This window comes from Equus caballus, chromosome 23, assembly GCF_041296265.1.
Source record: "Equus caballus isolate H_3958 breed thoroughbred chromosome 23, TB-T2T, whole genome shotgun sequence".
NCBI lineage: Eukaryota > Metazoa > Chordata > Mammalia > Perissodactyla > Equidae > Equus > Equus caballus.
The window spans coordinates 18,180,715-18,193,895 of record NC_091706.1 but is presented as its reverse complement, the minus strand read 5'-3'; the positions used below and the strand labels follow the sequence as shown (position 1 = coordinate 18,193,895).

At 36.6% G+C, this 13,181-nt stretch overlaps 1 protein-coding gene across 2 annotated transcripts in view; it reads left to right on the top strand.

The window, feature by feature from the left end:
* UBQLN1 (ubiquilin 1) overlaps positions 1-13,181 on the top strand; it is a 55,228-nt gene that overhangs the window by 38,359 nt on the left and 3,688 nt on the right. The window contains exons 4-9 of one of the 2 annotated variants that reach the window (XM_001916233.6): positions 1,715-1,977; positions 2,464-2,622; positions 2,781-3,015; positions 8,607-8,749; positions 11,644-11,727; positions 12,958-13,073. In XM_001916233.6, coding sequence (XP_001916268.3) covers positions 1,715-1,977; positions 2,464-2,622; positions 2,781-3,015; positions 8,607-8,749; positions 11,644-11,727; positions 12,958-13,073 — 1,000 coding nt within the window. The remainder of the gene's footprint in view (positions 1-1,714; positions 1,978-2,463; positions 2,623-2,780; positions 3,016-8,606; positions 8,750-11,643; positions 11,728-12,957; positions 13,074-13,181) is intronic. The other variant, XM_023627669.2, reaches the window with a different exon arrangement.

The following is a 13,181-nucleotide window of genomic DNA, read 5'->3' as shown; positions in this document are numbered from 1 at the left end:
AACTAGTCACATAGGTCTGTCCAACTGCAAAAGAAATATAAGGCTGCACGTGAAATGTTTGGTGAGCACTGCTATCTGCCATTCGAGTTATACTGAATTTTTTGCAGTTTTAAGAATACATCAATACTCCTATTTATTTCTGGTTCCTGTATATAATGTTTTTTGTACCTAGTATTAAATCTTCCTCCCAGCACTCCCCATTTCTCCTTGCCAACTTATTCATTGTCTAGACTCATTAAGTGTTATCTTGTGGGAAAGCAGCCATCCCAGTTAGGTACTTTATTACCATGATATCCTGTCACTCTCTGTATTGAAGTACTTACTGTGCATTTGTTTTCCTTGTCTGTCTTTCCTGCTAGGTTGAGTCCTGAGGGTAGTACTTGTGTCTTTCTTGTCACCTTATTCCCAATGTGTAGGATAGTCCCTGGCATATATAGCAAGTGCTCAGTAAGTGAGGAATGAATGCATTTGATTGGTTATGTAATTATACAAAGTAAACGTTTTATGATAAGCCCTGAATCATCCTTTTGGATCTCTTATGTTTCTCCATGATTTAATTCCTCCAAAGAGATACCTATTTTCATTGTGTCCTGGCTTTTTCTCTCTGTGATTGGCAGCACCTCTGTTCTAGTTTATAGGTGAATTTTACTTGCTATAAACTTAAACTAGTCTTCTGGAAAGAGATTATTAGAAATGTAAACCAGTGTGTGTATTTTTCGTTTCTTTCTTCTTTTAGTGGGCATATTCTAGGGTGTTTCTCTGACACCAGCCAGTTCTCCACAACATCTGAGTGTCCAGTAGTTACATTGCGACACTACCTACCTGGAGTTAGCGTCAGATCCCACAAGTTAAAGGGCTCAGTCCTTTAAGACTGCCCCTACTTCAGATACCAGCCCAAGTCCCAGGCCACTGTACTTCTGACGAGCAGGCTATAAATTGGGGTTCCTACAACCCCGTCCTCAGGTTTGATAATTTGCTAGAACAGCTCACAGAACTCAAGAAAACACTTTCCTTACATTTACCTGTTTATTATAAAGGATACACCTCAGAAACAGACAAATGGAAGAGAAACATAGGGCAAGGTATAAGGGCTCGGGAGAATGTGGAGCTTCCATGCCCTCTCGGCGTGTCACCCTGATAGCACCTAGATGTTTTCACCAACCCAGAAGCTCTCAGAATCTCATCGCTGGAAAGTTTTTACAGAGCTCAATGTCTAGCCCTTTCTCTTCCCCTTCCTGGAGGTTGGTGGGTGGGCTGAAAGTTCCAGTCTCTAATCTAATCATTTGGTCTCTTTGGTGATCCTCCCACCCCCACCCCAGGCTCTCCAGGGACCCCACCCTAAGAAACACCATTACCGGAAATGAAGTGTGATCCAGAGGGGCTTGTTATGAATGACCAAAGATACTCCCTCCACTCAGGAAATGCTTAGGGAATTAGGAGCTCTGTGTTGGAAACCAGGGACAAAGAAGAAATATATTTTTATATGATACCACACATAAAAAATATATATATTGAGTTGGTTTGTTACTTAAACATCACAGTGAATAAGTATGTATTTATGAAAGTAAGAATTCTATTTTTGCTTTTAAAATGGTTTTCTTTAATGGACTGTTGATTCCCTTAATATTTTTACATCTGTATCTTATTTTAGCATAGTTGTGTTAATGATAAAATTTCTGACTTTCATTTTTGTCTTTTTTCTCTCTCTTCTTAGGTGGCCTTGGAGGACTTGCAGGTCTGAGTAGCTTGGGTTTGAATACTACCAACTTCTCTGAACTACAAAGCCAGATGCAGCGGCAACTTATGTCTAATCCTGAAATGATGGTCCAGATCATGGAGAACCCCTTTGTCCAGAGCATGCTCTCAAATCCTGACCTGATGAGGCAGTTAATTATGGCCAATCCGCAAATGCAGCAGTTGATACAGAGAAATCCAGAAATTAGTCATATGCTGAATAATCCAGATATTATGAGACAAGTATGTGGAAAGTTGTTTCAGTTTATTTAATTAAAAAACTATATGCTTATTTCTTATTATTTAATTTTTTATGTTTAAAGAGCTTGTCCTATATATATATGGCTAAGCTAGAAAAAAGAAATCCTAATCTATGTTCAGGAAAACTCAGCAAAGCACTAATTTGAACTGTTTGAACTCTGAATTTTCCGCTCTATTTTAAAGATCTTTGTAAACAGTTATTTGGTAGATTTAAGAAAGAAAAAGAGTCCATTTCAGGAGATGGGTGTTCACTTATAACAAAGTGCTTCTTCCTTGATGTTATTTGAATGTTAGCTTGCTTTCTGAGGTGAAATCCACCAGGAATTATTTAAAATAATTTTTTGATTTAAATAGTGAAGGCTGCTGATTTGTAGAATTAGGAAACTTACAAAATCAGTTCTGGCAGTTAATAGCTAAAGTCATTCTTGTGTATTTCATTGCCTTTTTTTAATGGAAATCTTTTCTTAGACATTGGAACTTGCCAGGAATCCAGCAATGATGCAGGAAATGATGAGAAATCAGGACCGAGCCTTGAGCAACCTGGAAAGCATCCCAGGGGGATATAATGCTTTACGGCGCATGTACACGGATATTCAGGAACCAATGCTGAGTGCTGCACAAGAACAGGTGATAACTCTGGCTCCAGAGCTCAGGCCAGAGGACAAATATGTGTGTAATTGAGGGGTACCTTTATATGGGGAATGTGATTTTCATTAAAAAAAGAGTTTCATACCTGTTATTTAAAACGAAAGCTTATTCTTTGTGATTTTTGTGTCTTATTGCAGTTTGGTGGTAATCCCTTTGCTTCCTTAGTGAGCAGTACATCCTCAGGTGAAGGTAGTCAACCTTCCCGTACGGAAAACAGAGATCCATTACCCAATCCATGGGCTCCACAGGCTTCCCAGGGTTCATCAGCTTCCGGTGGCACTGCCAGTGCTGTGGGGGGCACTGGTGGTAGTGCTGCCAGTGGCACTGCTGGACAGAGTTCTACTGCGCCGAATTTGGGGCCTGGAGTAGGAGGTATGCTCATAACAACTTAGGCTTTTTTTCTTTGCTGTCCTCACTTATTTGAATAATGAAAACATTTCTTATACTGTTGTTTTGTGCTTTTCTGTGTGTATGATCAGTAGCTTTTATGAATGATCTTTTCATGTTGCAGGGGTTTTCTTTTTTTAAGGAAGCTTTAAATATCTAATGATTAGTATTAATCACTTGTGTGCATTATAGTGGAAAGGGTTACTGAAGATTTCCAGAGGCAGTTTTGTGTTTTCACATTCTCATAAGATGGTTTGGGAGAAGTGGGTGGTTGTATTCATTTCAACAATAAAAAAACAAGTGCAGAGGGAGCACAGTTACCTATACACTTATTACTGGAGAACATATTTCGTGGCTTTAGTGTGGTTTTGCATTCTAGGTGAGTGGATTCTCAAACTCGGGTCCTGAGACCAGGGCTGACATAGCTGTATCACAGCACCTGCCAGGTTTGATAAAAATCCCATTCCCAGGTCTTAACCTCACGCCTCGTGGATCAGAATCTTCCACAGTGGAGTTTAAAAACTGTGTTTGCATAAGAGCACTGGAGATTCTGATTGTGAACAGGTTAGGAATTTACTTTTAATGATTTTTCTATAGACTAGACTCCTTAAATGGGTGTTCCTTTTTCAACTATTCAGATATTTGCATGTTAAGAATTAGGTCAAAAATCAGTAGCCAGTTTGATGATTTTAGTCATAATACTTGGAATGTAAATGAGAAGAAATGAAAGCATGAGTCCTCTTCCCTAAGGTGAGGGACTGGACATGTTTTTTTTTTTTTCTTTAAGGATTGGCACCTGGGCTAACAACTGTTGCCAATCTTTTTTTCTTTTTTTTTTTTCCTCTCCCTGCTTTATCTCTCCAAACCCACCCTGTACACAGTTGTATATCTTAGTTGCTGGTCCTTCTAGTTGTGGGATGTGGGACACCGCCTCATTGTGGCCTGACGAGTGGTGCCATGTCCACGCCCAGGATCCGAACCCTGGGCCGCCGCAGCGGAGCGCGCGAACTTAACTACTCGGCCACGGAGCCGGCCCCTGGACATGTTTTAAAAGATGCGTGTTTTGGGGCTGGCCCCGTGGCTGAGTTGTTAAGTTCGCGCGCTCCGCTGCAGGCGGCCCACTGTTTTGTTGGTTCAAATCCTGGGCGCGGACATGGCACTGCTCATCAAACCACGCTGAGGCGGCGTCCCACATGCCACAACTAGAAGGACCCACAACGAAGAATATACAGCTGTGTACCACGGGGCTTTGGGGAGAAAAAGGAAAAAATAAAATCTATAAAGAAAAAAAAAGATGCCTGTTTTGGCATAGGGAGTGGAAAGATGAGGTACTGGATGAGGAATTCTTAAAATTTCATTACTGAGAGAAGAAATCAGAGTGAGGAGAGTGATTAGTGGTCATAGAATATAGTGGGTATCATGAGGTTTCTGGATATAATACAGGTTTTATAAAAATTGAAGTAATACCATTTTTTAAAATTGAGGTATAATTGACATTACATTATATTAGTTTCAGGTGTGTGATGTAATTATTCAATATTTGTATATACTGCAAAATGATCACCCTAATAAGTCTAGTTAACATTGCAAGTAATACCATTTTTAAATCAAGAAAAAAAATTTATCTTGTTCTCTGTTTTACTTACTGCTTATTTAATTCTTATTAACCATCTTTTGAGAGAGATGCTTATTCACATTTTAGAGATATTAGAGCAGACAGAGAGCAGAGATGTAATTTGATTTCCTAACTGATAGGAGAATTGCTTTTCTTTTTTTTTCACTATAGTATGATGCTTGTCTACAGTAACAACTTTTGTCTAACAAACAAATCAGTTTTGCAACTTTTTACTCAGATTTTTATTTAATGGCTTGATACTCTATTTAAGATTTCATGTTAATGTTTCCATCACAGGAATACAAGAAACAGCAAAAGTGAATATACTCTGCTGGCCTAACAAATTGTTAGCATATTGGTATGCTATTGTGATTTTTACTCAACTCTTTGAAGTTAGATACACACATATATACATAATATGCACCCATATACCTGTAAGGATGAAATTCTTGACTCTTCTTTTGCCCCGTAAGCACTTAGTCTAGAAGGTGAGGAAATCTTAGAGCAGGGGTCAGCAAATTTTTCCTGCAAAGGGCCAGGTAATACTTTAGGCTTTGCAGGCCAAGAGGGAAAACTGAGATATATTTCATTCTGAGAGAAATTTCCACAAGTTTTTTATTGATGGAATTAAAAATATAATGATTGAGTATAGTATTTTCTCATATGTATCTAATGATAGGAATGGAATTCTCTTTATTTTGAGGAAGATTCAGCCTGATTTTTTTTTTTTTTTTTTTTTGGTATATGAGTCGCTGCCACAGCATGTCCACTGACAGATGAGTGGTGTAGGTCCACACCTGGGAATGGAACCTAGGCCATCAAAGCACAGTGTGCCAAACTTAACCGCTAGACCACTGGGGCAGGCCCTGGAATTCTTTTTTTAAGGATGACATTTTGCTTAATTCGTGTTCACAGTGTCACCTGTTGTCAAAATCAGTTGCAAATATTCATCTCTTAATACTGATAGGTTACGAGATTTTACTTACACAAATTCAAGTCTATCTCTTGGAAGGCATTTATAGGATTCTGTTAGATTCTTCTGTGCTTTTAGCATGTCATTGCAGATTAATCACAATTGAAGGTTAGGTGGTAGTGCCTCAGTCACACAGTTAAATGAATTTTGAAATGTGGAAATTTTCTTTGCACTTGTACTGAGGTTCAAAAAAATGCTGCTGGAATGTTAGTGCTAGCTGACACTGTATATCTACTGCCAATTTGTGGGAATGGAGATCATCTTGTTTTAACTTTTGACAGCACGAGAATATATAAAGTTGCTTGACCATTACTTACGATTCAGCAATTTCTGTTGTTGTCATAATGACTTTACCACAGTATGAGTTTTGCATGTAAATGCTGTTTTTTGCCTTGTAATTTTGGGTTGAATTCATTGAGAAACATTACCAAGTCTCTTTCAGAAGGTAATTTCCGAAGTCATCCATCTTTGATAGTGGTGGTGAAGTGGTTCCAAAGAAGTTCACTTTTACGCCTGAGCTAAAAAAATTGCAATAAAACGTTGCCTCTTTAAGAAAGCCCAAAAAACAAAAAGCTTTACCTCTGTTAAACCATCAAATGCTATGTTGTTGGGCAAGTCTGACAAAATTTCATGCAGTTGACTAAGTTCACAAGAGTGAATGATGTTCACCGTTGTTACTCCTACTGGTTGAATAACATGATAGTTCAAAATATTTTCCAGAGTACCTGCTGATGAATAAGACAGTGAATGAACCAGGCTTTAAATACTTTATATTGTTACAAGCTTTGTATATTTGTCCAACTAATCCTTTACTCCACATGTTTTCATCAGATGTAGCACATCTTGGCAAATTGTACTTCACTTTGTACTGAATCAGTATTTTCTCAACTTTGAAAATATTTTGCCTGTAGTTCCATGCAGACTGTTACTAGAGGCTCATTTTTCAGTCGCTTCAAACTTGGCATTGACCCTCTAATAAACAAGAAATGAGCAGTATCAGTAACACCTGTCATCTCCTCAAGACCCAGGGAATGCCACTCAATAATTTGCATTGTTTTTTAAATGAATATTGATAGTGAACCCAGTGTCCTTAACTCTTGAGAAACTGTTTTTCCTGAAAGGCTAATAGTCTTAAATAAGTTTATTTTCTCTGGATACATTTATTTGGCTGCTGCGATTAAGATTTAACAAACCATGCTAATTAATCACCACTAGTATACTGCTTTCCTTGCTTGGTTTACAAATAAGCTGCATGCAAACTTTAACTTTGGTTGCCGCCTTATTTTTATTTTTTATTTTTGTGAAGAAATTTGGCTATGATGAGATACTGCATTGCATTTTAAATTTTGTATTTATCTGACTGTTGCTTTCCTGTGATGAGTGCCTTGTCTAGCAGTGTTGGAGTGTATTGTATTCTTTTAGTGTCATCGCATAAGAAATACAGTGTTTTGCCATCTAATTTGATAAAATCATACTCCATTGTGCCTTAAAAGCATAACGTATGTGGTCCAATTCTCCCTTTTTCTTCTAGTTCTGACATGATTGGTATGCACTGGTAGTATTAAAAAAAAAAAAAGAAAATAACAACATGCTACAGTGATTTGTGTAGCATGAGGTATAAGTGAGTCACTGTGATTTGTGATACATTGAGCAGCAGTGCCACAGACAGCCTCTGTTGAAACTACTCAACTTTGCTTTTGTAGTACAAAAGCAGCTGTAGACAGCAAATGAGTGAGCATGACTATGTTCCAATAAAATGTTATTTATGGACACTGAAATTTGAATTTCATATAGTTTTCATAGTTCATGAATATATTTTTTTATTTAACCATTTAAAAAGGTAAAAACCATTTTTATCTTGTGGGCTGTACAAAAACAGGTCATGGGCCATATTTGCCTGCAGGCTGTTTGTCGTCTCTTGTCTTAGAATGTTCTTGGACTCTAGGATGTGGAAGAAACTAAAATGAAACAATGTGAGAAAATAGGAAAAACAAAAATTATTACAAACCCCACCAGAATTATAATCAACTAGAAAGATGAGTAGGAAGAGTCAAATGTTGTAAGCCTGATAAAACTACCCTGGATGGAATAAGAACAGAAGGGAAATGAGAAAGCTAACGAGTTAAATTCACATAATGAGTTTGAGAATATATTTGAGTATATCTAGTCAGCAAGTGAAAATCTGGATATATGTTGAACAAATTAGTTTCCAAAGAAAATTGAATCACATAAATTTAGCTGTAGCTCTCAGCAAAAACAAAACGAGAAAAACGAGAATAATAGTAACAGGCACTTTACCCATTAACTGATTTGTCGCAATCACCCTATGAAGTAGATAATACTTATCCCATTTTACAGATGAGGAAACTGAAGTTTCCAAGTCAAATAATTTGCCTGAGGTTACATTGTTAGATTAGATTTAAACCCAGGTCGTCTGGGTCCAGTCTGTGCTGTTAGTCACCATGCTGTAAGGTCTCTGAAATGTTAAATGTGCCTGTCGTTTCGCTCAGTGATTGCCAGTACTCAGTGAAAAGGGGATGGAAGCCTGCACCTCTTGTTTCCTGGGGGAGGTTTCCTTTTTTCTTAAGTGTGAGCATATTGAGTACTGAATATGATTCTAATTAAGTGATCCTGGGGGGAAGTTGGCTCAGACTTCTTCACTTTATGGGATTTTTCAATAGTAATTTTGACAATACCTGATTTTTGTCTTAAATTCACTTGAGAACCTGGCCCTTCCATTAGATATGATTTAGTGTAAATGTGACCAGAATGTTTAAAATCATAAGCCCTCCTTTACTGGTATATGTTTAGCATATAGTTTTGGAGATCTTAGTTTTAAAATTCTTTCTTAGTTCAATTGATAAGTAATACATATGTTCATCTGCAGTTGCTAAAATTATGCATGATATATATTATATTATAAAACTTAGATTTTTGTTTACATATCTTTTCCTTGATACAGTGTCTTTTTTTTAAACAAACTTTCAGCTAGTATGTTCAACACACCAGGAATGCAGAGCTTGTTGCAACAAATAACTGAAAACCCACAACTTATGCAGAACATGTTGTCTGCCCCCTACATGAGAAGCATGATGCAGTCACTAAGCCAGAACCCTGACTTGGCTGCACAGGTGAGTTTGTAATTGTATTAAAAAGGACTGTGCAGTGTGAATTGAAATAGCCTAATCAAGTAATTGTGATTTTGGTACACTTGTGTTTGTGCTACCTTAATACTAGAAAAGTATGTAAAACTGCATCTCCAAGTTTTTTAATAGTTTGTTCCTTTGCAGTAAATTAATATTTTGTATATAATTAAAATATCTTCATCTCTGCCATTTACTGGCTAGAAAGAAGTACACATTTACTTTGTATCTATATCTGTTGATTTAGGTGATGAATACAAAAGTTTTGTCCCTTTTGAAGTTATATTTAGTGAAATGTAAATCTTGAAAGTGGTTGAGAATGTGTTAATACATTTGAAATACTTTTATTCATTAGGTCACACAGATTCTGAGTAATAGTCATGCTCAAAATGGCAGTTAGAAAATAGCCTGAAATTGTTTATTAAAGGCAGAGGGAGATTTGTGGGAAGTGTTCTTATTCTTTCCATTATAGATCCCTCCTCCCCCCGACCCCTGAAGTTAGTGTACTGGCTCTTTATGAATTATTCATTTTCTCACTTGTTTCTGAAGAGACCATAACTAAGAAAATTAGTGGATCTCCAACCCTTCCTGAACATTGAGGATCACTTTGGCAACTTAAAAAAAAAAAAATTCTTGGCCTCACCCTGAAAGATTTTGGTCTAATTGCATTGGATCTCCCCATCCCCACCCTCCAAGATTCCCGAGGTGATTCTAATGGTTAAGAACCATTGGGCTTGAGAAACCTTGGAGAAGGTGAAATAAGCCTTGATCATCTATACTTTATACTTGCTGTTTATTAAAAATGGCTTCTGTAGAGTGTTAGGAATTTGAAGTAGTTTCTTTTATAGTTTATTCCCAGTTCCCCAATTTTAAAAGCTCTTAAAGTTAATCACTTTCCTTCATTATGTCAAATGAAATGGTTTTTATTTTCTAAAGTCTGGAACCATATTGATTCAAGTATACAGCAGATATCTTTGAGTTACAACCCTCAGCAATAACTTCTGCCCTCTTAAAATTTTTGGAATTGGAAATAACAAGTTTTTAGGTGAATTTTTGTATACTCTTTTAATTTTGCATATTGTAGGTACTTTTTAAGAAAAATTGTTTTATTTATATGAAAATTACCAGACTACAACTTAAGTGCTACAATTTACTGTGATCACAGCACTTTTGTTGAAAGTAAATGTGGAAAGTGGATATGTAGAATGATCCTATTTGTATGTTTTTAAATGTATGTTTGACTAATTAATAATTAGCATTGAATGTGCACCTCGAGTTAAAATTTTTGGCTTTAACAAGCACATTCCCAGCCATTTAAACTTAACAGTTTTACATTATAAAATGACTTGAGCGCTTTCATATACAGTTTTTTATTCTAAAGCAAAATGTTGACAAGGCTAGATAGGAATGTCTTTTCTTATAGACAATATAGAAGCGTTTAAAGTGTACTCTGGTTATCAGTAGATTAAAGTTTGTAGTTTCTCTATTCCAATTTTGATTTTTAGATACTTAAAAAAGTCTGAGTATAGCAACTGTATTGTTAAATACACAGGTAAGTTAGGAGAAATATCCTAATCAAGTGAGATATAATTTTCTGAGAATGAATAAATTTAAGATGACATGCTTTTTCAAATGACATGAATCCTGAAAGATAAATATGATAACCTCATTAATATGTTCATAATAAAAAGTATGACTCGAGCCAATAAAGAAGCAGGTTTGTTGATCTCATGTATTACTTTATTTACTGTGAACTTATTGGTCAGTTCAAAATAAATCCTGTATATCCAAAAACATTGTCTGACTTTTTCCTGCTTAGTTATTTGTTGAAATTAAATAATCCACTTTGCAACAATAGATAAACTGAGGAGGGAGGGAGCAATTCTCTCTACTTCCAGGATTTACATATAATTACTGTCAAATATGGCTAACTACTTGAGGGCAAGGATCATCTTCCCCCCAGACTTTGGACAGGTAATAGGCTATCAATAAATCATTGTTAGTTGACTTTTCACTCCATCTGGGGAAACCGATATAAAATTTGTCTTTTTTGAAGCTATGAGAATTTACTAGTTTCTGGTTATGTTGATTGTGTATTGTAATCTTATTTTCAGGTATTCAACATCATGTTAATATTGACCTGACTTTTTAACTCTTAACACCTATTTGAAGGTTAGGAGGCCTGTAACTTTTCTCATCTCTGGTGGTAGTGAGGTGAAATCCAGAGGCTTATCTTGGTGTTCTCAAATGGATTTACATCTTTCCGGTCTTAAAACTTTTTAATACTTTCCCCAGAGATCTGTTGGTGCTAGTCCTAGGCTGATTTTCACCTAGCAGCTCCATTTCTCTGGCACGTTGGTTGCTGTTTTGTGGCGTTCGTTTTCTGGACCTAATATTAGCTGTTTTGTAGTAGGCAGGTAGATAACAGTGGTTCCAGGTCTGGATTTTCTCTGTGCTTGCCACTTGTGTGTCGAGGTTTCTAAGCAAGCCATGTATAGTTTCATATATTGATGCTTATGCTTATGCTGTCAGTGTAGCAGAAATGTGTCCTCACGAATGCCAGTTACTCCCATTTTTCTTTCAAGGGCAAATAGTCACCTTTGCTCAAGGAAAAGCCTAAGAAAATGATTGCTTTTATTTTTTAGGATATTGCATGTCATTATCATAATCACCATTCTCGTTGAGAGAGAAGATGGCTCGTTTTTGTTTTTTTCTGGAGATCCCTCTTGTGGACAGTATCTTCCCTTCTTTTTTATTCATGTTCTACCTTCCTCCATTTTAAGTGCCAGGTTAGGCACTTGGGGGAAGATAGACTATTAAACAAGGTACATTACTTGTTTCAGATATTTCCAGTTAAAATTGTTTGAACACTTGCCCCATAGATGATGCTGAATAATCCCCTATTTGCTGGAAATCCTCAGCTTCAAGAACAAATGAGACAACAGCTCCCAACTTTCCTCCAACAAGTGAGTAAGAAAAGATGCTAGCTATCTTCGGTAATGATTTGCTTGAAAAAGTTTGATGTTGAACATTTTCCTTGCTCTTCTGTGGCTGATAGCAAAACATAGAGTAGAATCTGATAATGCTGTCAATTCGCAGAGAACTCAGCTTGATCTTAACTGGGCCCCATTTCACTGCTGATCTTTTGCTTCTATTTCTTAAACATAAAGTCTGAGGAAAGGACCATTTTGTTTTTGCTTTTGAGGATTTAGGATTTTCAATGCTTCGATAATACCATAAATCATTTCCTTTCACTTTACTAACTTTGAAGTGCTTCACCGTGTCATGTTATGCTTTTATGGTTTAACTAATCTTGAGTAACAGGAAAGAGCTCTGCTTTATCCTGTTTTACATGTTTGGTTTCTTTGTAATGTTTCAATTCCTCCAAATTAATAGAATGTCTGTTTTCCAAGGAGTAGATCTCATTTCCTCAAACTCAGAATTAGCAAGATTAAAATTGTCAGTGTTGTCCTACAAGGAAGGTTTATTACAAAAATGTTCTTGAGATTGCCATGGTATTTTATTATTTAAAAAGATAAAAGTGAAGTCAGTCTTGGTGTGTTGAGACTGGTAGTTCTAGGGCTTTTAAAACATTATGCAAATGATTCTCAGTCCTGTAAACCATTATCCAAGGTTAGTTGGTGTCCTTGGTCTATTGTAATGATGTAAGCCTATCTGTTTTGGTCAGTCAGGTGGTGTATATTTGGAAGTAGCGAAGCTGAACTCAGGATACATGTATTAAGTTCAAATTTGGAACTATTGTTTTAGAGTCTATCTTATGGGTAAAATTGTTACATCAGCAACAGATAACACTTGGTCAGGAGGAATATGTGGCTTTCACCATATTACCATGCTATGTAAATTGTGCATTTGGAGGTTGTCTCTCAGAAATAATACTTTTATCTTCTGTTGGAGAAGGGGAACAGTTGTGGCTTCCAGAGTAGCTCCTGATTGTCTTTCATTCTGAAAAACGGCTTTCATGATGTATTTGGGAGGAGGTCAAATAACGATTTGCACACTAGGTTTGCTGTTAAAGAGGAAGTGCTTGTGTTTATTCCGGGAAAGAAATTTGGCATTACCAGTGTCTTAAGAGTAAGGTTTTAGGTTTTTCTCCAGAAACATAGCAAAGAAAACATTTAAATTTTACCTCATTGATTTTAATTCCCTTGTAACCACTGGTTTTCTTTCTTCCTTAGATGCAGAATCCTGATACATTATCGGCAATGTCAAACCCCAGAGCAATGCAGGCCTTGTTACAGATTCAGCAGGGTTTACAGACATTAGCAACAGAAGCCCCTGGCCTCATCCCAGGGTAGGTTTATTTGAAGATTATGAAGGTGTACAACACTTACTTTCTCTCTGAGAATTTCAGACAATATCATTCTACCTTTTTTTTGGTTGAGATTGTTTTTAGATGGAA